This window comes from Salmo trutta, chromosome 20, assembly GCF_901001165.1.
Source record: "Salmo trutta chromosome 20, fSalTru1.1, whole genome shotgun sequence".
NCBI classification, from domain to species: domain Eukaryota; kingdom Metazoa; phylum Chordata; class Actinopteri; order Salmoniformes; family Salmonidae; genus Salmo; species Salmo trutta.
The window spans coordinates 39,587,766-39,611,045 of NC_042976.1; the positions used below are offsets into that span (position 1 = coordinate 39,587,766).

Genomic DNA, 23,280 nt, shown 5'->3' on the forward strand with positions numbered 1-23,280 from the left:
GCAACAGCTCTGGACGACATTCCTGCAGTCAGCGTGCCAATTGCACGCTCCCTCAAACTTGAGACATCTGTGACATTGGGTTGTGTGACCTTTTAGTGGCCTTTTATTGTCCCCAGAACAAGGTGCACCTGTGTAATGATCTTGCACCTGTGTAATGACCTGTCAACTGGATGGATTATCTTGACAAAGGAGAAATGCTCACTAACAGGGATGTAAACAAATGTGTGCACGAAACCTAAGAGAAATGAGCTTTTTGTGCATATGGAACATTTCTCGGATCCTTTATTTCAGCTCATAAAACATGGGACCAACACTTGTTGCATTTATATTTTTGTTCAGTGTATATTAATCTGAAAAGCTTTCATTTCAGGTTTGAATGAAGGAGTGGTAGTGAAAATGGCTTCCAAATCAACTCTCCCAGAGGAGGGTTTATTCTGTCCTGTGTGCTATAACTTTAGGGATTCTGTCATGTAGCCACAGCTTCTGTCAAGCCTGTGCATAGGAATGGTGGAAAAATAAGGAATCTCGGAAATGTCCAGTTTGCCGTAAAGGATCCTCTGAGATATTACCTCTCCATAACCTGGCTTTGAAGAACCTGTGCGAGACCTTATAGGAGGGTCAGAGAGCTTTAGCAGGGTCTTTGGTTTGCACAGTGAGAAACTCAGGCTCTTTTGTCTGGAGGATAAACAGCCCATCTGTGTTGTCATTGTTATCCACATGGGGATCTGTTGGCTTGTTGAATTATCCCATGCTGAATCACTGACCCAATTCTTACTTCGTCTAAAACTATGCACTCAATAATGGTCCCAATACTACAGGACCCCACAAGTGTTTGATATAAATGTATTAGAAGTACAGTATGATCCTAAAATATATTTCAATATTGTTACAACTCTCTAAATGTTGATTTGAAAACATAATGGAAAATGAAGCACTTAAGATTCATGTAAGAGCATAGCTTTTATAATATACATTAATGAATCATCAAGTACAGATTGATGATAGGTACAGGACAGCAGGCAGGCTCAAGGTCAGGGCAGGCAGAATGGAATGGCAGGCGGGCTCAGGGTCAGGGCAGACAGCAATGGTCAGGACCGGGAGGACTAGAAAACAGGGACTAGACAAACGGGAGTACGGAAAACCACGCTGGCAGGCTTGACCAGACAAACTGGCAACAGACAAACAGAAAGCACCGGTATAAATACACAGGGGCGGAGACAAGCACAAGCTCCTCCATACTCTGCATGTCCATGGCAGCGAAGTCCCTAGCTGGGACCTTCCTGGACAGGGGATTGTCCTAGTTGCTTCTGTCAATCTTGAGCTTGGCTGCAGCCCGTTTGCACACATGGAGTAGCCCACACTCCAAGCTGGGAGAGGGGGGTAAGTGTGCTAGAAGGCCTCGAGGTCTGAGCTTCTTCATCATCCTTGTCGCAGAAGATGTGCAGAATATTGTCGTCCTCCTCCTCTACAATCACCATGTCTTCCTTTCTTGCTGCTAGTTCGTCGAACATGTAAATAATCTCGGCCCAGCTGGTCTCGGTTCGGGGTTGTTGGATGGCCTCTTCGCCCGAAGGCTGGGAGCAAGAATAGCCTCATGGGGGGGGGGGGGGGGGGGGGGGGGGGCTACCTTGCATTTGAGGCTGGACTTTGCCAACTCCTTGCAATGCACACAGGACTCAGGGTTAGTGAGAGCTGTCTGGGCATGCTCCAGTCCCAAGCAGGTGAAACAGATAGGATGAGTGTCTTCCCTGATAAAGGACCCATATAGGCATGGGTGTAGGGGAGCAGGGGGCAAGCTGGAGCAGGGGGCAAGCTACTACTACCCCCTGTGAAGGGGTAGTAGTAGCCATAGCTCCAGCAAGTGGGAGGTATGGGCTATGCATGTGCTGGCCGACGCTTAGCTATGTAGCTAGCTAATCTTGGCATTCGAAGGCTAGCTGAATAAAAAGTGCATGGCGTAAGTCTTCGGTGAGCTAGCTAGGTTAGCCTTGCCTTGCCACGTTGGCTAACCAAATCTCAAAAGTCTCCTTTCTCTCTTCCACCGTGGTGGGGAAAAAGCGGCACGAAGCAGGTAGCTTAAGTGGGCTAGTTGGATGAAGGCTAGCCATGTGGTGCTAGCTTTGACTGGAGCCTGAGAAGCAAACTTTTCCTTTCAGTAAAAGTACTCAATCCTCTCGTCAAGAAGCTGTAATCCTACACTCTACAGCGAGTCCTGGAGAACAATTAAGCAGGAAAGCAGTGATTCTGTCCATCAGACTTTGTGTGATTGGAGCTTCCATGTGGTCACCGGTTCCCCTCAGTGAGATACCGAAAAAAGCATTTGAAAGAGAACACACACAGCACATCTACTCTATAGAACCACACACACACAAACAGGCCTGTGACACTCCTCTTTTAAAGATCAAAAAGGTGGAGGGCTTACTAAAACTAAGAAAGGACTAGGTTGGACTGTATGATAGGCTAGATCAGGTTTATTGCTGCCACCATGACGCATCAGTCAGAATGCAATGACGAGATAGAGATAAGAATCCAAAAATTATATTTATTCACAGTTGAAGAACGAACACAAAAGGCACATGGGGAGGGTTGGAGCTTGGTTAAAGGGGCAATCTGCTGTTCAAACAATAACCACTGTTTCGGTAAACTGCTCTCAAATTCATAGACAGAGCTATGGATGCAAGGACTGACCATCCATGATATTTTCTAAATTATAGTTTGAACCATGTTTTGAGGCTATGCAGTGTTTGGGTTCTGATGGGGACAGTTGAACTAAGCTCATGAGGCATTTATTCTTCAAGAATCAGTGCCTTCAGAAAGTATTCACACCCCTTTAATTTTTTCACATTTTGTTGTATTACAACTTTGAATTTAAAATGGATAAAATTTAGATTTGTGTCACTGATCTACACACAATGCCCCACAATGTCAAAGTGGAACTATGTTTTTAGAATTTTGTACAAATTCGTTAAAAACTAAAAGCTGAAATGTCTTGAGTCAATAAGTATTCAACCCCTTTGTTATGACAAGCCTAAATAACTTCATGAGTAAAAATGTCCTTTAACAAGTCAGATAAGTTGCATGGACTAATTCTATGTGCAATAATGGTGTTTAACATGATTTTTGAATGACTACACCATCTCTGTACCCCATACATACAATTATCTATAAGGTCCTTTAGTCGAGCAGTGAATTTAAAGAACAGATTCAACGACAAAGACTAGAGACGTTTTCCAATGATTCGCAAAGAATGGCACCTATTGTTAGATGGGTAAAAAAAAAGCAGACATTGAATATCCCTTTGATCATGGTGAAGTTATTAATTACACTTTTGATGGTGTATTAATACACCCAGTCACTATAAACTATAAACTTACTTAAAGTAATACTGCAAAACATGTGGCAAAGAAATGTATGTTTTGACCTCAATACAAAGCATTATGTTTGGGGCAAATCGAACACAGCACATCACTGAGTCTTCACATTTTCAAGAATGGGGGTTCTACATCATGTTATGTATGCTTGTCATCACCAAGGACTAGGGAGTTTTTTAGGATAAAAAGAAAGGGAATAGAGCTAAGCACAGGCAAAGTCCTAGAGGAAAACCTGGTTCAGTCTGCTTTCCAACAGACACTGGGAGACAAATTCACCTTTCAGCAGGACAATAACCTAAAACACAAGGCCAAATACACTGAGTGTACAAAACATTAAGAACACCTTCCTAATATTGAGTTGTACCCTCTTTTGCCCTCAGAACAGCCTCAATTCGTCAGGGCATGGACACTAAAAGGTGTAGAAAGCGTTCTACGGGGATGCTGGACCATATTGACTCCAATGCTTCCCACAGTTTTGTGATGTTGGCTGTCCTATCTATCTATCGATCTATACTTTTTCATCAATAAAAACAAATACAAAATCATCAAAACCAGTCCACATGTAAAAAATGTGATTCATTTCAAAGTTAGCTTTTTCATGAACAGCAACGTGCGATTTCCCAAAACACTTTGGAAGAAAAATACAGAGGTCAAGTTGCATACTGTCACTTATAGGCCTGGCGTATGTGACCCTAAAACGGACTAATTCATATCATTAAACAAACAAGAAAAATAATTACAGCACCTATTTAATTTAGTTTGCTTTAAAAAAAATATATACTGAATTCAAATATATACTACAAAAAAAGAATGTATTCTGGAAGACAATCCCTATATTATAAGACAATATTGTGGGACAGCATAATGCAGCACAATGTGCTTATGGCTAAGAGGTATGAGAATTGCATTGTGTGATGTTTCTCTCAGGTAAACCTGAAATGACAAAAGCTGGGCTTGAACCTATCCCCTTTGTTCAGTACAGCTTAAGGTTGAGTAACATTGAGGTATTGAATGGATTAGTTAATCCAACATCAATATAATAAGAGTAAGGTATAGGATCACTTTTCAAATGTAATAAAACAGTTACCATAGCAACGTTATATTTTCTTCACAAATTCAGACTTCCGTAAATAAAGTCCACAGATAACCGTACATCTGAAAAGAAAGGCAACTTCATGAAATCTAGAAGTGGCATTTCCCTCCCTTATTCTCTACACCTCAAGAGAGAGAGACACAGAGAGCTGCAAAATAGCACTATTTCCAATGATAAATGCCTGTTGTAAATATACCATATTTAGATATCAGTAGAAGACTATTATTAAACACTGTTCAAAGAATCCTCTGCACTTTGCTTAGTTGGTTCCATGGCAGATTGTTCTGATGAGTTGATTGATCATCTGCCTGTTTTAACCAGCTGTGGAAAACACAGAGCGAGCATATCAAAAAGAATATCAGAAAACAGAGCACCGAAGCTTAAAATCACTACGAGCTGTGGCACATACCTGTTTTAGACAGAACACAGGTCTTCTTACACACATCCTCTGTCTCAAAACGGTTGGCATTTCCTTCACAGCTTCCATACCAGAACTGTGCACAGGAATTGGCCTGTTTGTCGTAATACCACTGGATGTTATACTCTCGACAGGTGCCTTGGTCCAAACTCAGGTTACAGCGGGGATTGAGCGGGACGGACTCTGACAAAACAACATCGAAGGAGAGGTATGACATACAGTGCATTTGGAAAGTATTCAGACGCCTTGACTTTTTCCACATTTTTTACGTTATATCCTCATTCTAAAATTGATTAAATTGTTTTTTTCCCCCTCATCAAGCTACACACAATACCCCATAATGAAAAAGAAAAAACAGGTTTTTAGAAATGTTAGCAAAGTTATTAAAAATAAAAAGCTAAAATATCACATTTACATAAGTATTCAGTCCCTTTACTCAGTTACTTTGTTGAAGCACCTTTGGCAGCGATTACAGCCTTGAGTCTTCTTGGGTATGACGCTACAAGCTTGGCACAACTGTATTTGGGGAGTTTCTCCCATTCTTCTCTGCAGATCCTCTCAAGCTCTGTCAGGTTGGATGGGGAGCGTCGCTGCACAGCTATTTTCAGGTCTTTCCAGAGATGTTCGATCAGGTTCAAGTCTGGGCTCCGGCTAGGTCACTCATGGACATTCAGAGAGTTGTCCCGAAGCCACTCCTGCGTTGTCTTGGCTGTGTGCTTAGGGTCACTGTCCTATTGGAAGGTGAACCGCTCTGGTGCAGGTTTTCATCAAGGATCTCTCTGGACTTTGCTCTGTTCATCTTTCCTCCATCCTGACTAGTCTCCCAGTCCCTGCCACTGAAAAACATCCCCACAGCATGATGCTACCACCACCATGCTTCACCATAGGGATGGTGCCAGGTTTCCTCCAGACGTGACGTTTCTCATGGTTTAAGAGTCTTTAGGTGCCTTTTGGCAAACTCCAAGAGGGCTGTCATGTGCCTTTTACTGAGGCTTCCGTCTGGCCATTCAACCATAAAGGCCTGATTGGTGGAGTGCTGCAGAGATTGTTGTCCTTCTGGAAGATTCTCCCATCCCCACAGAGGAACTCTGGAGCTCGTTCAGAGTGACCATCGGGTTCTTGGTTACCTCCCTGACCAAGGCCCTTCTCCCCCGATTGCTCAGTTTGGCTGAGCGGCCAGCTCTAGGAAGGGTTTTGGTGGTTCCAAACTTCTTCCATTTGAGAATGATGGAGGCCACAGCGTTCTTGGAGACCTTCAATGCGGCAGAATTTTTTGGGTGTCCTTCCCCAGATCTGTGCCTCGACACAATCCTGTCTCGGAGCTCTATGGACAATTCCTTCGACCTCATGGCTTGGTTTTTGCTCTGACATACACTGTCAACTGTGGGACTTTATATAGACAGGTGTGTGCCTTTCCAAATCATGTCCAATCAATTGAATTTACCACAGGTGGACTCCAATCAAGTTGTAGAAACATCTCAAGGATGATCAATGGAAAAAGGATGTACCCGAGCTCAATTTCGACTCTCATAGCAAAGGGTTTGAATACTTATGTAAATTCGGTATTTCTGTTTTTTATTTGCAAACATTTCTAAAAACCTGTTTAGCTTTGTCATTATGGGGTATTGTGTGTAGATTGAGGAGGAAAAATATTGATTGAATCAATTTTAGAATAAGGCTGTAATGTAATTAAATGTGGAAAAAGTTAAAGGGTCTGAATACTTTCCGAATTCAAGGAATTTGAAAACGTGTAAAGATATTGAACGCCAACTTCCATGACAGAAATGACTGTGTTTCTTTATCTAACACAACATGTTGCAGTGTTAGGTCCTAACCTCGGGGGAAAATAGAATTAGGGATAGGAATTGATACAGGCTGAAATTGGCCCTCGCTGGATGATGAAGCTGAACCTGATGTTCCTGAGGATGATGATGCTGATCCTGATGATGATGATGAGACAGTTGTGTTGGAGTTGGAGCTTTCCCTTGCAGGGAAGATGGATACTGTTTTATTAACTACAGCCACAGTGCTACCTCCTCGCACGTGGGACCTTACGTCTAAATCTTCACCCTCTTCATCATCCACCTGGATGATGACACACACACATAGATTAGTTAGACAGTAACTCAACCCTCTACTGCTAAAATTGAATTAATAGACTAACAGAGCGATGACTATTACAAAGGAATCATTCAATTGCTCCTCTATAACACCTAAGGAGAGATACTTTGTATGATATAAATGTGTCCTGTAAAGGTCTACTTGGACCTGCACTGGAAGTGGTCCAGCATTGAGGGGCAGAGAAAAGTTATCTCCACGGCCTCTGATGTGACTCTGGGAACTGGTGCGTCCACTTGGATTTAGGATAGGATCCTCATTATAGCTGTTTCCATGTTCGTTATTCCCATGTCCGTTATTCTCATGTCCGTTGTTTCCATGTCCGTTATTCCCATGTCCGCTAATCCCCTGTCCGTTGTTCCCATAGCCGTTGTTCCCATTCCTTCCAAAGCTATTAGCGTTGCGATTCAACACAAGGGCTCCATTCTCATCCTCACAGAACTGGCTAACAAGTTTTGACTCCAGAGCTGAAAGACAGAAGGAGGGAAACGACAACCTCAGGTAAAGTATAAAATATGATATCTGTATGACAGACTAAAGGGTGAAGTTGTTATTACTGTATAACAGCATTGTATTAAGTAATGTGTGATACCATACACATATGACCATGTTCATCACCTGGTAGAGTGTTGAAATCGTCGATGAGGTACATATGCTCACTGTCAGGGTCCGAGGCGATCAGATTGAGCTCACGGAGGAACTCAGCCTGGGTTGTATCTGAGGTGTTGACAATCCCCAGGGCGAACATCTCAATGTTGGCAGCATGGGCCTCCCTCACAGCAATGTCCAGCTTCACAGGCTCTCGTTTGTCTGTCTGTCCATCTGTGATAACAATGGCCACTTTCCTAACCCCAGTACGGGCACTGTAGAAGGCCTCCTGGGTAGCCTTCCGGATGGCGGTGCTAGTATAGGTTCCCTCACCCACGTAGGACATCTTCCTGATGGCCCGCTTGACATCTTGTTTGGTCATGTAGCGCGCCAGATTGAACTCCAGTTTGACATCCAGACTGTACAGGACCAGTCCAATTCTGGTGGCGTTACGTCCAACAGTTGTACGGTCCACCAGTGCTGTGACGAAGTCCTTGATGATTTCAAAGTTTTCCGGACCAACACTCTCTGAGCTGTCAATGACGAATACAAGCTCCATTGGCCTCTCCTTGCACTTGATTCCACATCCTAAAAGCATGAGAGAGATGCCGAATTAACATTATTTAATTAATGCTTCATGTTTTAGCTTGGATTTATTATTATCATGGTGTTAGTCTTACCACATATTTCCTTGATCAATTTAATGATGTCTTCTCTCTGGAAGTGATAGAAGTGTGAGAGTTATATTCATATTTCATATTTTTGTATATATTACAGAGTCATTCAAGCAGTATGTAAAGTTTGTGAACTTACTGTAAGCCCTGCTTCACCCTTTACTCCTGGCCTACCCTGAGATATGAGAAAACATTTGAATGAGTCACACATCCCTACTTCTAAATTATATTGAAATAACATCACAAAACAGCAATTTTAGTAAAACAATGAATATTTAGAAAACTCACAGACTCTCCAGGAACCCCAGAATCTCCCATGCTCCCTTTTACACCCTTATTTCCTCTCTCACCCTGCAAGCCACGGTCACCCTGCAGTGAAGAGACAGGAGGAAGAAACAGGAGCACTGCCGTTAGGGACAAGGTCACTGCCTCCATCAGAAGAAGAGTGTTATGAGTTGAAGCATGCATGTCATCCTCTTACCTTACCTCCGGGGAATCCTTCCCCTATGGGTCCCCTTGGCCCTGTCACACCCTGAGACCCCTGCTCACCCTAAAATACAAAAGATGAATCATTCATCAAAACAAGACCCATAGGGTGGTCATTTACCCAAAGGCCAGGTAGTTGAAAAAGAGCTAAAACACACTAAAGATCACAGGTCAGGAGTGGACTGTGTTATTAAACATACCTTGGGGCCCTGCAGACCTTCCCCTGGGGGCCCATTTGGACCAGGGGGTCCTTTCCTTCCAATGTTACCCTGTAAACCAATGATGCTAATTTAATGGGGGGGACGGACAGGCTACAGACTATAAATAAAGTTGATTAAGTTTGGACATTGCCGTCACAGCTGGACTACCGGTATGTGTTAAGGTATGCCACGTATTACACTCAGAACGTGACCTATGGCTGAATAATGGAAGTTCTGTTATTAGCTTCATACCGGTGGTCCTTGCAAACCCTTTCCTTTTGGGCCTGGCAAACCTGGCAATCCTCTGAAGCCAATGTCTCCCTGGGACAGACAGATTTAGAGTCACGTACGATACATAATACACATTCACATTGACATGTAGTAGGTCGTAGCAGATTGACATAGAGGATTTAGGGACAGATACATGACAAGTACCTTAGGTCCTGGGATGCCAATGCCCTCAGGGCCCTGCTCTCCCTGTAGACCTGGAAGGCCTGGAGGACCCTAAAAAAGGAACAGGGAGCAATCCAAATTGAATGAGCTTGGCTTAACACCAGTAATCTGCAGTTAAGTATGCAGTTGGTCATGTTGGTTGTAAGTACTCACCACTGGACCAGGGAAACCTTCACCTTTGGGCCCAAAAGGTCCTGATGGACCAGGATTCCCATGGTCACCCTGGTAAAAACATTATTCAAACGATGCCTCATAGTAATAGTCATTTCATATTTTCTTTGTTGTGAATTGCAACACTTACCTTTGGCCCAGGTAGCCCATAGCCTGTCTCTCCAATCGGCCCAGAGGGACCAGGTGGGCCTAGATCACCCTGAGACAGAGAATGAGATAAGCTCATCACAATGCTGTTTATCAGCCAGGATCTGATGATGCATTTCAACAGACTGCATGTAAGTGTTTCTTACTGCAGGCTAACAAGCCTGTCAAATGTATACAGTACCTGCCAAGACCTGCATACAGAAACAGGGTGTTAATAGATGTGTATTTCTTACCTTGGGACCTGCAATGGCCCGTCCCGGTAGTCCTGGCATGCCCAGTCGGCCCAGTGTGCCAGGCTCCCCCTGAAAAAAAATGCAAATTAAATTGAACTCTACAGACACTTTATCCAAACAAGACCTACACTACCAACAGCCTGCAGAGATTTTCTGCAGAGTTTGCCACTTTTGTAATCTTCTAGTGTGTTTTGGTTGAACTCAAACTGTTGGGCTGCTATTACAACAATCTCAACAAATATGCAGTCAATACAGTGTGTGTTGAGTGTTGGTTGGAAATAACCTAAATAGACGTTAATGTAATGAATAACGGTAGGTCAAAGCAAACAAAACTATCAGGTTCGCTAAACCTGCCGTGCTGTGATCAGATTGTGCTATTGTGTGTTATTGTGTTATTCTCATCATGGCACTTATTGTAAGAGTAGAGTTGTTCTGGCCAAATTCCCAATCTGGTCCCTTTCAATCATGTCCACCTTATCATCCACCTGATTCCCATTTGGCATATATCACTCCTCACCTCTCCACTATGATAGCTTACGTGTGGTGAGCATTCTGGCACCCCCCCTTTGAGCATCTACCGTAGGTGAAAAGGCGCTATATAAGTGCAACCAATAATTATTATTATTATTATTACCTTTGCCCCTGAGGGTCCGGTCATGCCAGGAGGTCCATGTAATCCACGGATGCCCCTCTGACCCTGGTCTCCCTGGTAGGGGTGGAGCACACATCATTTACATGACCCCCTCTTGGTGTTACAGGTTAGTATGACAGAAGGGTAAGGATGTGAAACCTACCTTCTCGCCCTGGGTGCCGATCCCTGCTGCTCCATCAGGACCTCTTATACCAGCTACACCCGCCTCACCCTGGCAGTGGCGAAGGGTAGACAGGACAGACCATTTCACATTGACACATTCCTTTCCTTTGTGGTATACTGGATCTATAGAACTATACTGGATCTATAGAACTATACTGGATCTATAGAACTATACTGGATCTATAGAACTATACTGGATCTATAGAAGTGGTGTAAAGGGGAAATAACACACCTTCTGTCCTGGAGCCCCGTCCTCGCCTGGAAAACCAGGTAAGCCAGCCAGGCCAGATGTACCAGGCTCACCCTGGAAAAGAAAAATATATCACAAGTTCAACATGCTTATTTGAAAAGGTGTTTTTATTATTATTTGGAAGACGGTGGATAAGGTATTTGTCTTACCTTTGGCCCTGGCTCACCAACGCCTCTCTCCCCTGTAGCTCCGAGCTCTCCTGGTAAACCTTGATCACCCTAGAAATAAGAGAATGGAAAGTAGGGTGAAGAAATCCACCAGGCAAAAACAACAGGCTAGCTACAAACAACAGCAATTAGAGAATTCCATTATCTTGGCCTTCAATTCATGGCTTTACATTGTCTTTACCAACCTTAGGTCCAGGTAAGCCCTCTCCTTGAGGTCCTCTGCTGCCAGGTGGACCTCTGGGACCCTCCACTCCCTGAGGAATAAAAATCACAATCACGTGTGTGTGTTTGATGGGCATGCAAGTGTAGTGTTATGTTAATCTTCGCCACTCATCTTACCTTCTCCCCCTGGATGCCCGCTCCTGTAAGTCCAACAAGTCCTGGATGACCTGGAGGCCCGAACTCACCCTGAGTTCAAACATAAAAAGGGTTGAGGGCAGGTCCCGATTAAGAAATCATAGGCTTTGTCTTTTATAGGCTCCCCTGCCCCCAGCTGTAATGCCCTGGCCATAGAGAGGGTTTTTTGTTCTCTATTTTTGGTTTAGGCCAGGGTGTGACATGGGTGGGCGTTCTAGGTTTCTTTTTCTATGTTGGTGGTTTTCTTTGTTTCGGCCGTGTATGGCTCTCAATCAGGAACAGGTGTAGATCGTTGTTGCTGATTGAGAGTCATACATAGGCAGCCTGTTTTTCCTTTGGGGTTTGTGGGTGAATGTTTTCTGTCTAGTGTTTTGTTATTCCTGACAGAACTGTTTGGCTGTCATTTTCGTGTTTTCTTTTGCAAGTGGTCATTAAAATCATTTTAAGATGAACACATCCTCCGCTGCACTTTGGTCTCATTCTGACGACGGCCATTACACCAGCTCACGGTGATGGCCGATGCGCTCGTCGTGGCAATAGCCTATCTCAAGATGAGATACTTTGAAAAACAGTGCTGCTGTTAGCTAAAATTGGGAGTTGTTGAGAATATTTTTTTTTTATTGGTTCTAAACACAGATTAGTCTTCTCTTTTCAGCAGTGGGCATTTGCTTTCCAAACTGCATGTTTTTCCCGCATTTGTATTTTGAATTCTGTAAAAGGCAAACCGACAGCCGCAACTAACCATAGAAATATAATCCATAGATGGCAGTTCCCATTCAAGTCAGGACTGGCATCCATTGCTAGTGTACCCATGAGTTTAACTGTCAAATTGCCAGGGTAAGAGGTTCCAAAACCCTTCTATTGATTATATGTCTATGGTCACAATGCAACAAGCTGTATATTTGACACGCATGCTGCCCAAACTGCGGCCTTCCCAACTGAAGGCAAACTGGTAACTGCCAAAATAAAGGAAACACTTGGGTAAATGAGGTATACAAAGTATATGTTATGGTGTGGGGGTGCATTTTCCTGGTCTTGTTTATGTCCAGTTGTAGAATCTATGCCAAGGTGCATTGAAGCTATTCTGGCAGCTCGTGGTGGCCCAACACCCTATTAAGACATTTTATGTTGGTGTTTCTTTTATTTTGGCAGATACTTGTATGTGCTTGTGATAAAACTTAATCCATTATGAACTATTGATCCTCTGTGGCTAAATTATGCTCTGGTGTATTTTGAACATTTGGCGCAGGCTCCTGTGGTTGGATAAAAAAGGCATGACTATCAGAGCAGGCTCCTGAGGGTTGGCGGTTGCAGTAAAAAAAGCCTAAATATATACCGTAATTTCCGGACTATTGAGCGCACCTGAATATAAGCCGCACCCACTGAATTTAAAAAAAAGTATTATTTTGAACATAAATAAGCCGCACATGGCTATAAGCCGCAGGAGCCTACTGTTACATTGAAGCAAATTAACTTTACACAGGCTTTAACGAAACACGGCTTGTAACAAAAATAAATAGGCTTTAACGAAACACGGCTTGTAACAAAAAAGAAAAAATTAGCAGTAAGCTTTAGTTGTCTTTTTGCACTGAGTCAATTCCTCACGCTGCTGTTTCCAACGTCTTATCATTGACTCATTAAGACCAAGCTCACGTGCAGCAGCTCTATTTCCTTTTCCAACAGCCAGATCAATCGCCTTCAACTTGAAAGCTGCATCATATGCATTTCTCCGTGTCTTTGCCATGATGAGGGTGACAAAATGACTACCGTAATCAGAATGATGGGAAGTTTGAGAGCGCTCGATTTAATCTAAACAGTAAACAAAAAAGTTGTTTGACCTTAACCCGTTCGGCAATTTCATTGGTCTAATGAAAGCTTCATGCCGCCAAAAAACTGAACACGTCACAGAATGTATTTTTTTGGAGAAAATAAATTTGAAAGCGGGAAAAATCCATATATTAGCCGCGTCATTGTTTAAGCCGCGAGGTTCAAAGCGTGGGAAAAAAGTTGCGGTTTATAGTCCGGAAATTACGGTACTACATACAGTATATAATATATACAGTACATACATCCTTTAATATTATTGTAAAACATTATTATTATTATTATTATATATTTTTGTTTTTTGCTTCCTCTTTGCTTTCTCTTCCCCCAGGGGCTTCAGCCCCGTTAAACCCCTGTATTAATCCGGCCCTGGTTGAGGGTCTAGGTTGGCATTTAAACCTTTATGAGTTTATAGGCCTTTATGTCTTAAAATCAAGATAATTGGTACTAATAGAATCACCAGGCTGAATATCTGCATGAGTGCCTTTCTTAAATGTGATATGCAGCATATAGAGTATCTTGTTTTTGACTACAGAGGGCTAAAATCCCTAACCACCAATAAATGCGGTTTAATTTGAGTGCTAGACACTGGTTATGCCAGTATGTAACAATATACTGTAGCATGGTTGTTTATTGAATCCTACAACATGCTAAAATAATCCTACCTTCAACTTTCCCACAGTAACTACAGCTATAACCCTCCCCCCGCCCTTTCTTTCTCAACGGACTGCTCCAAGGAGGCCCAGAGGGAGGATCCAAGGCTTCTTTATGAACTTCATTAGGTCTTTTGTTGGGTAGACATGGCATGTTTGTGTGAATGGCATTGATTAATGATGTATTTACAGCCCACCTTTTCTCCTTTGATTCCTGCACCCGTCTGTCCTCTTGGCCCCCTCGGTCCGGCCAGCCCCCGGTCTCCCTGCCGAACAAAGACAAGTCATCACCCCTCTCTCCCGTCACACACATCCAGCTCCCACTGGTTCACACAATCACAGCACTATCCTCATTGTTCTCATTCTCAGTCAACAGTGTAATAGGGACCGGGAGGGTTAAGTTAGCACCTGTCTGTCTTGTGAGTAACGTACCATGGTCCTATATGACTGAAGTTATGTTATTCTCAGATATGGCGTTCATGTTGGAATCTGTTTACGTTATCCTTCTGTTGCTAACCCTTGTCAAACTTGGCAGAGGGAGGGGGTGATGAATTTAGGCATGTTTATTGCCTCAGCAACAGTTGAAAAATAATGAAATGCAGACACACAGACAGGAACATATTAATTGTTGGGGGGGGGGTTGACCTGTCCTTTAAAACTGCTCTGACCCCTTTTCGGAACGGGGGCTTTCCCATAAGAGCCAATGTTTGGTTACCTCAGGACATTTTCTGTGTTATGCTCATTTTCCACGATGTGCCTACTACTGCCAAATGTAAGCGCATCAACCACAGGTCCCACTCTCAACACTGCTGTTATTTTATTTGCTCTCAGGTTCTGACTTGAATTAGGAAAAACAGACTGAAGGAAGTATTCCACTGCTAAAGAATTTGTTCATGAGGATGTTTTATACATTTACTCATCCGATATAAGCCCTGTGTTCATGTTCATGTCTCTACATGTTATGATGATAATATAACTCAAATAAAACCCAAGATGAACTCCAAGTGCTGTCATAAAAAAAAAAAAGATAGCTATGTTTTCACAATGTGTTCCATTTTGTGGTTGTTTGCCACTTAAATCCCATGGAAATCCAGCCCCTCTCCAAGTGTATGTGATGTTTGAACAGTCCGCATATAAGATATGTCACTCCACAATTTGCAACATGGAAAAATGACATTGTTTTTAAAGGGTTTGCATGCGCGCATCAACATGAATGGTAACACTTGACTGAGAACTAGCTGTGAGTAGACTACTTTGGAGAAGAGCAGGGCCTGGCTTTGGTGTTTATTACACAGTTCTTCCCTCTGAAATCCAGCGAATGAGAGTTGTGCTTTCATGCTTATGTAACTCCTTGTCAGTTTCTGAGGCAAATTATGGCCCAACAGATGGCCATCTTCAACAGCCCAGGCGCTGGTAGAATCAAGAGGTTAAGAAGCCGTCTGATTTATGGATGGTTTATGTCTGTTTCTGCTATTGGTGTAATACAAAGAAAGTCTTTTGAGTGGACATTCTGCTTCCAGCATTGTAGCTAATGGTAATCCCAGAAATGATGCTGTGGGCTAACACAATTCTCACTAGAAAGAATGGAGGATAAAAATGAAGAGGAGCGCATTTTAGCTGTACCCAGATAATTTCTCTATTGTATTTTCCCTTTTAGTCATGACAAAATCGTAATCATACCTTTGGCCCAGGGAGCCCCTCTCCGTGGGGTCCTTTCTCCCCTTGAAAACCTTGTGGCCCTTGAGGCCCCTGTAAAATAAACCAGCATTATCCATTTACCAACATTGGGTCAGATGACAATGTCTTTGTAGTTGTCATCCCAGCTCACATTTCCTACTGTGATATACATTGAGTATACAAAATATTAAGGACACCTGCACTTTTCATGACATAGACTGGTCATGTGAATCAAGGTGAATGCTATGATCCCTTATTGATGTCAGCTATTAAATTCACTTCAATCAGTGTAGATGAAGGGGTTAAAGAATAGTTTTTAAGCCTTGAGTCAATTGAGACATGAATTGTGTATGGGTGCCATTCAGAGGGTGAATGGGCAAGACAAAATATTTAAGTGCCTTTGAACGGGGTATGGTAGTAGGTGCCAGGCACACAGGTTTGTGTCAAGAACTGCAACGCTACTGGGTTTTTCCACGCTTAACAGTTTCCGTGTGTATCAAGAATGGTCCACCACCCAAAGGACATCTAGCCAACTTGACACAACTGTGGGATGCATTGGAGTCAACATGGGGCAGCATCACTGTGGACTCACCTTCCAGAGTCCATGCCCGGAACTCAATGTTAGGAAGTTGTTCTTAATGTTTTGTACACTGAGTGTATAGTATCACTCACAAAGTTTATCAGGTTGTCAATGAAACCAAACTACATAATGTAGTAAGCTACAGTAAAATGCTAGTCGGGTGTTTCATTCCACTCACTGGCTGGCCATATTCACCCAACCCTGGAGGACCAGGAGGGCCGGGTTTTCCCTGGAATCCCAGATCACCCTGCAAAAAAGACACGGTGAGATAGAACAGGTAACATAAAACAATTCATTAGTTAGACAAAAACAATAACAGACTAAATGTACCTTTGGACCAGGAAGTCCAATACCATTTTCTCCCTGAATTCCGGCCGGGCCAGCTGGACCCCGGTCACCCTGTGATGACAAACACAAGAGACACAGATTAAAGTTAGTAGCAAACAAAGACAGCAGCATAATACAGATCAATGTCAAGAACAAGGGAGTGAGTTTCAGCTAAAGGGCAGTCCAAAGCTCTAATTCAGTCTAGGTAGTTCAGAGAAACTTTTACATTCATTTTTCCAACAATTGTTTACAGACAGATTATTTCACTTATAATTCACTGTATCACAATTCGAGTGGGTGAGAAGTTTACATACACTAAGTTGACTGTGCCTTTAAACAGCTTGGAAAATTGTAGAAAATGACGTCATGGCTTTAGGCTAATTGACATAATTTGAGTCAATTGGAGGTATACCTGTGGATGTATTTCAAGGCCTACCTTCAAACTCAGTGCCTCTTTGCTTGACATCATGGGAAAATCAAAATAAATCAGCCAAGACCTCAGAAAAAACATTGTTGACCTCCACAAGTCTGGTTCATCCTTGGGAGCAATTTCCAAATGCCTGAAGGTACCACGTTCATCTGTACAAACCATAGTATGCAAGTTTAAACACCATGGGACCACGCAGCCGTCATACTGCTCAGGAAGGAGACGCGTTCTGTCTCCTAGAGATGAACGTACTTTGGTGCGAAACGTGCAAATCAATCGCAGAACAAGAGCAAAGGACCTTGTGAAGATGCTGGAGGAAACAGGTACAAAAGTATCTATATCCACAGTAAAACGAGTCCTATATCGACATAACCTGAAAGGCCGCTCAGCAAGGAAGAAGCCACTGCTCCATAAAAAAGACAGACTACGGTTTGCAACTGCACATGAGGACAAAGATTGTACTTTTCGGAGAAATGTCCTCTGGTCTGATGAAACAAAAATAGAACTGTTTGGCCATAATTACCAGCGTTATGTTTGGAGGAAAATGGGGGAGACTTGCAAGCCGAAGAACACCATCCCAACCGTGAAGCACGGGGGTGGCAGCATCATGTTGCGGGGGTGCTTTGCTGCAGGAGGGACTGGTGCACTTCAGAAAATAGATGGCATCATGAGGAAGGAATATTATGTGGATATATTGAAGCAACATCTCAAGACATCAATCAGGATGTTAAAGTTTGGTCGCAAATGGGTCTTCCAAATGGACAATGACCCCAAGCATACTTCCAAAGTTGTGGCAAAATGGACAAGGACAACAAAGTCAAGGTATTGGAGTGGCCATCACAAAGCCCTGACCTCAATCCCATAGAAAATGTGTGGGCAGAACTGAAAAAGCGTGTGCGAGCAAGGATGTCTACAAACCTGACTCAGTTACACCAGCTCTGTCAGGAGGAATGGGCCAAAATTCACCCAACTTATTGTGGGAAGCTTGTGGAAGGCTACCCGAAACATTTGACCCAAGTTAAACAATTTAAAGGCAATGCTACCAAATACTCATTGAGTGTATGCAAACTTCTGACCCACTGGAATTGCGATGAAAGAAATAAAAGCTGAAATTAATCATTCTCTCTGCTATTATTCTGACATTTCACATTTAAAATAAAGTGGTGATCCTAACTGACCTAACACAGGGAATTGTTACTAGGATTAACTGTCAGGAATTGTGAAAAACTGAGTTTAAATGTATTTGGCGAAGGTGTATGTAAACTACCAACTTCAACTGTACATGGAAATATATAAAATATAAGACAAAACACACATCACGACAAGAGAGACAACACAACACTACATAAAGAGAGACCTAAGACAAACACATAGCAGGGCAGCAACACATGACAACACAACACGGTAGCAACACAACATGACAACAACACGGTAGCAACACAACATGACAACAACATGGTAGCAACACAACATGACAATGACATGGTAGCAACACAACATGACAGCAGCATAACATGGTAGCAGCACAAAACAGTGTACAAACATTATTGGGCACAGACAATAGCACAAAAGGCAAGAAGGTAAAGACAACTATACATCACGCTCAGCAGCCAAAACTGTCAGTAAGAGTGTCCATGATTGAGTATTTGAATGAAGAGATTGAGATAAAACTGTCCAGTTTGAGTGTTTGTTGCAGCATATAGGCCTATGGGTAGGCTACATGAGGTGTGTGGCTAAAAGTTGCAAAAAAAATACATTGTTTCTTATGCTGTGCATCATTCACAAGTGATAATATATAATTCACAAGTGATAGGCTAATATTGTCACCCATCAGACTATTCTTGATTTCAAATCAAATCAAATAACATTTTATTGGTAACATACACATGGTTAGCAGATGTTATTGCGAGTGCAGCCCGACAGGATGCTCTCAATTGTGCATCTGTAAAGGTTTGTGAGGGTTTTACGTGACAAGCCAAATTTCTTCAGCTGAGGTTGAAGAGGTGCTGTTGCGCCTTCTTCACCAAACTGTCTGTGTGGGTGGACCATTTCAGTTTGTCTGTGACGTGTACGCCGAGGAACTTAAAACTTTCCACCTTCTCCACTGCTGTCCCATCATGTGGATAGGGGTGTGCTCCCTCTGCTGTTTCCTGAAGTCCACGATCATCTCTTTTGTTTTGTTGACGTTGAGTGAGAGGTTGTTTTGCTGACACCACACTCTGAGTTCCCTCACCTCCTACCTGTAGGCTGTCTCTTTGTTGGTAATCAAGCCTATTACTGTTATGTCATCTGCAAACTTGATGATTGAGTTGGAGGCGTGTATGGCCACCCAGTCATGGGTGAACAGGGAGTACAGGAGGGGGCTGAGCACGTACCCTTGTGGGGCCCCAGTGTTGAGGATCAGCGAGGTGGAGATGTTGTTTCCTACCTTCACCATCTGGGGGCGGCCCGTCAGTAAGTCCAGGACCCAATTGCACAGGGCGGGGATGAGACCCAGGGCCTCTAGCTTAATGATGAGCTATAGGGGGTACTATGGTGTTGAATACTGAGCTATAGTCAAGGAACAGCATTCTTACATAAGTATTCCTCATATGGGATAGGTCAGTGTGCAGTGTGATGGCGATTGCATCGTCTGTGGACCTATTGGGGCGGTAAGCAAATTGAAGTGGGTTTAGGGTGACAGGTAAGGTGGAGGTGATATGATCCTTGACTAGGCTCTCAAAGCACTTCGTGATGACAGAAGTGAGTGCTATGGGCGATAGTCATTTAGTTCAGTTACCTTTGCCTTATTGGGTACAGGAACAATGGTGGCCATTTTGAAGCATGTGGGGACAACAGACTGGGATAGGGAGAGATTGACTATGTCCATAAACACACCAGCCAGCTGGTCTGCGCATGCTCCGAGGACACGGCTAGGGATGCCGTCTGGGCCGGCAGCCTTATGAGAGTTAACACGTTTAATGTCTTACTCATGTCGGCCATGGCAAAGGAGAGCCCACAGTCCTTGGTAGCGGGCCACGTCCGTGCACTGTATTATCCTCAAAGCGGGCAAAGAAGGTGTTTAGTTTGTCTGGAAGCAAGACGTCGGTGTCTGTGACAATTTCTCTTTGTAGTCCGTGATTGTCTGTAGACCCTGCCACATACGTCTTGTGTCTGAGCCGTTGAATTGCGACTCCACTTTGTCTCTATACTGACATTTCCCTTGTTTGATTGCCTTGCGGAGGGAATAACTACACTGTTTGTATTCTGCCATAATCCCAGTCACCTTTCCATGGTTAAATGCGATGGTTCACCCTTTCAGTTTTGCGCAAATGCCACCATCTATCCACGTTTCTGGTTAGGGTAGGTTTTAATAGTCACAGTGGGTACAACATCTCCTGTGCACTTTCTTATAAAGTCACTCACCGAACCAGCATATACGTCAATATTATTCGCTGAGGCTACCCGGAACATGTCCCAGTCCGCGTGATCAAAACAATCTTGAGCGTGGATTCCGATTGGTCAGATCAGAATTGAATAGTTCTTAACACAGGTACATCCTGTTTGAGTTTCTGCCTATAGGAAGGGAGGAGCAAAATGGAGTCATGGTCGGATTTGCCAAAAGGAGGGCGAGGGAGGGCCTTGTATGCGTCGCAGAAGTTAGAGTAGCAGTGATCCAGAGTTTTGCCAGCACAAGTACTACAGTCAATATGCTGATAGGATTTAGGTAGCCTTGTTCTCAAATTTACATTGTTAAAATCCCCAGCTACAATACATGCAGCCACAGGATATATGGTTTCCAGTTTGCATAAAGTCCAGTGAAGTTCCTTGAGGGCCGTCGTGGTATCGGCTTGAGGGGGGGATATACACGGCTGTGACAATAACCAAAGACAATTCTCTTGGGAGATAATACGGTCTGCATTTAATTGCGAGGAATTCTAGGTCAGGTGAACAAAAGGACTTGAGTTCCTGTATGTTGTTACAATTACACCATGAGTCGTTAATCATGAAACATACACCTCGCCCTTCTTCTTCCCGGAGAGATGTTTATTCCTGTCAGCATGACGTACAAAGAATCCAGGTGGCTGTATCGACTCCGACAGCATATCCCGAGAGAGCCATGTTTCCGTGAAACAGAGTATGTTACAGTCCCTGATGTCTTTCTAGAAAGCAAGCATTGCCCTAATTTCGTCTACCTTGTTATCTAGACACTGGACATTAGCGAGTAATATACTTGGAAGCGGTGGGTGGTGTGTGCGCCTTCGAAGTCTGACCAGAAGACCGCTCTGTCTACCTCTTCTCTGGCGGTGTTGTTTTGGGTCAGCCTCTGGAATCAGCTCAAATGCCCTGCGTAGGTCGGAAAAAGGATCCACTTTGGGAGTCGTATTCCTGGTTGTAGTGCTAGTAATGATGATGCCGCTCTGATATCTAATAGTTATTCCTGGCTGTATGTAATAACATTTAATATTTTCTGGGCTAACAATATAAGAAATAATACATAAAAAAACGAAATACTGCAAAGTTTCCTAAGGACTAGAAGCGAGGCAGCCCTCTTTGTCGGCGCCATTTTGATGTTGATCTTGTCTTTACATACTAATAATATATGTGTGACATTTGTTTTGATTTAGAATGGACTATTATTATGCGCCTGTATCGAAACTGGTGCAGCGGGAAAAAATACATGTCATCTATGCACTTAAATAGCAAATGGAGGACGTTTTCCCCATGGTTTATTTTCATGCCAGCCAGGTAGTCTATACTCATGTTGTAAATATTAGCAATGCGCTTAATATTAGGAAGGTTGAGAAATAAATATAGTAGGCCTAGCCTATTGAAAGCTGATGGGGTCCTCCTCTTGTTATTAGCAGCCATCACTCTGTTTTCTGCCTTAATTGCATAGGCTATAGAAATGTTGTGCAACATGAGCTCATGGGATCTCATGAAGTGTTAGATTTTCATATACATTTGCATTGATGTCAGAGTGATTAGAGGGACAATAGAGTGCTGAGTACCAAGCAGTTAGCAAGTTTGGTAGGCTACTAATGACCAGCAGCAGCATCAGAGCTTGGAGAAGCCTAATTACCGTGACTAAACAGTCATGTGGAATTTGACTGCCTTCATGACTCGTGACCGCCGGTGTGGCGGTAATACGGTCACCGCAACAGCCCTAGCTGCCATGTGCCTTATACCGAGGAATGGCTTCTGTCTGGCCACTCTATCATAAATGCCTGATGGTGGAGTGCTGCAGATATGGTTGTCCTCCCATCTCCACAGAGGAACTCTGGAGCTCTGTCAGTATGACCATCGGGTTCTTGGTCACCTACCTAACCAAGGCCCTTCTCCCCCAATTTCTCAGTTTGGCCGGGCGGCCAGCTCTAGGAAGAGTGTTGGTGGTTCCAAACTTCTTCCATTTAAGAATGATGGAGGGCCACTGTCTTATTGGGTACCATTTTTTTGGTACCCTTCCCCTGATCTGTGCCTCAACACAATCCTGTCTCGGAGCTCTGCAGACAATTCCTTCGACCTCATGGCTTGGTTTTTGCTCTGACACACACTGCCAACTGTGGGACCTTATAAAGACAGGTGTGTGCCTTTCCAAATCATGTCCAATCAATTGAGGTTACCACAGATGGACTCCAGTCAAGTTGTAGAAACATCTCAAGGATGATCAATGGAAACAGGATGCACCTGAGCTCAATTTTGAGTCTCATAGCAAAGGGTCTGAATACTTACTTAAATAAGGTATTTCGGTGGCTGAACCGATTCCGACAACATATCCCGAGAGAGCCATGTTTCCGTGAAACAGAGAATGTTACAATCTGTCTCTCTGGAAGGCAACCCTTGCACAAACTTATTTTTACCCATCTACCAATAGGTGCCCTTCTTTGTGAGGCATTAGAAAACCTCCCTGGTCTTTGTGGTTGAATCAGTGTTTGAAATTCACTGCTCGACTGAGAGACCTTACAGATAATTTGTATGTGTGGGGTACAGAGATGAGGTAGTCATTCAGAAATCATGTTAAACACTATTACTGCACACAGTGAGTCCTTGCAACTTATTATGTAACTTATTTAGGCATGCCATAACAAAGGTGTTGAATACTTATTGACTCAAGACATGTCAGCTTTTCATATTTTATTTGTATTTTTTACATTTTGAAAACATAATTCCACTTTGACATTATGGGAAGTTTGTGTAGGCCAGTGACAAAAAAAAACCTCACATTTTATCCATTTTAAATTCAGGCTAAAACAACATTTTGAAAAACCCAAG

At 43.2% G+C, this 23,280-nt stretch overlaps 1 protein-coding gene across 2 annotated transcripts in view; it reads right to left on the reverse strand.

The window, feature by feature from the left end:
• Positions 1-3,916: 3,916 nt before the first annotated feature.
• col28a2a (collagen, type XXVIII, alpha 2a) overlaps positions 3,917-23,280 on the reverse strand; it is a 30,130-nt gene continuing 10,766 nt past the window's right edge. The window contains exons 12-36 of one of the 2 annotated variants that reach the window (XM_029703245.1): positions 16,605-16,673; positions 16,453-16,521; positions 15,698-15,766; positions 14,215-14,283; positions 11,523-11,591; positions 11,369-11,437; positions 11,166-11,234; positions 10,999-11,070; positions 10,747-10,815; positions 10,587-10,658; positions 9,953-10,021; positions 9,703-9,771; positions 9,555-9,623; positions 9,384-9,452; positions 9,201-9,269; positions 8,949-9,017; positions 8,744-8,812; positions 8,551-8,631; positions 8,402-8,437; positions 8,269-8,305; positions 7,619-8,176; positions 7,151-7,467; positions 6,793-6,967; positions 4,874-5,065; positions 3,917-4,785 (exon numbers count right to left, since the gene is read on the reverse strand). In XM_029703245.1, the coding sequence (XP_029559105.1) occupies positions 4,778-4,785; positions 4,874-5,065; positions 6,793-6,967; positions 7,151-7,467; positions 7,619-8,176; positions 8,269-8,305; positions 8,402-8,437; positions 8,551-8,631; positions 8,744-8,812; positions 8,949-9,017; positions 9,201-9,269; positions 9,384-9,452; positions 9,555-9,623; positions 9,703-9,771; positions 9,953-10,021; positions 10,587-10,658; positions 10,747-10,815; positions 10,999-11,070; positions 11,166-11,234; positions 11,369-11,437; positions 11,523-11,591; positions 14,215-14,283; positions 15,698-15,766; positions 16,453-16,521; positions 16,605-16,673 (2,583 nt within the window). In that variant the 3' untranslated portion in view covers positions 3,917-4,777. Of the gene's footprint in view, positions 4,786-4,873; positions 5,066-6,717; positions 6,968-7,150; positions 7,468-7,618; positions 8,177-8,268; positions 8,306-8,401; positions 8,438-8,550; positions 8,632-8,743; positions 8,813-8,948; positions 9,018-9,200; positions 9,270-9,383; positions 9,453-9,554; positions 9,624-9,702; positions 9,772-9,952; positions 10,022-10,586; positions 10,659-10,746; positions 10,816-10,998; positions 11,071-11,165; positions 11,235-11,368; positions 11,438-11,522; positions 11,592-14,214; positions 14,284-15,697; positions 15,767-16,452; positions 16,522-16,604; positions 16,674-23,280 lie in introns of both variants that reach the window. The other variant, XM_029703244.1, reaches the window with a different exon arrangement.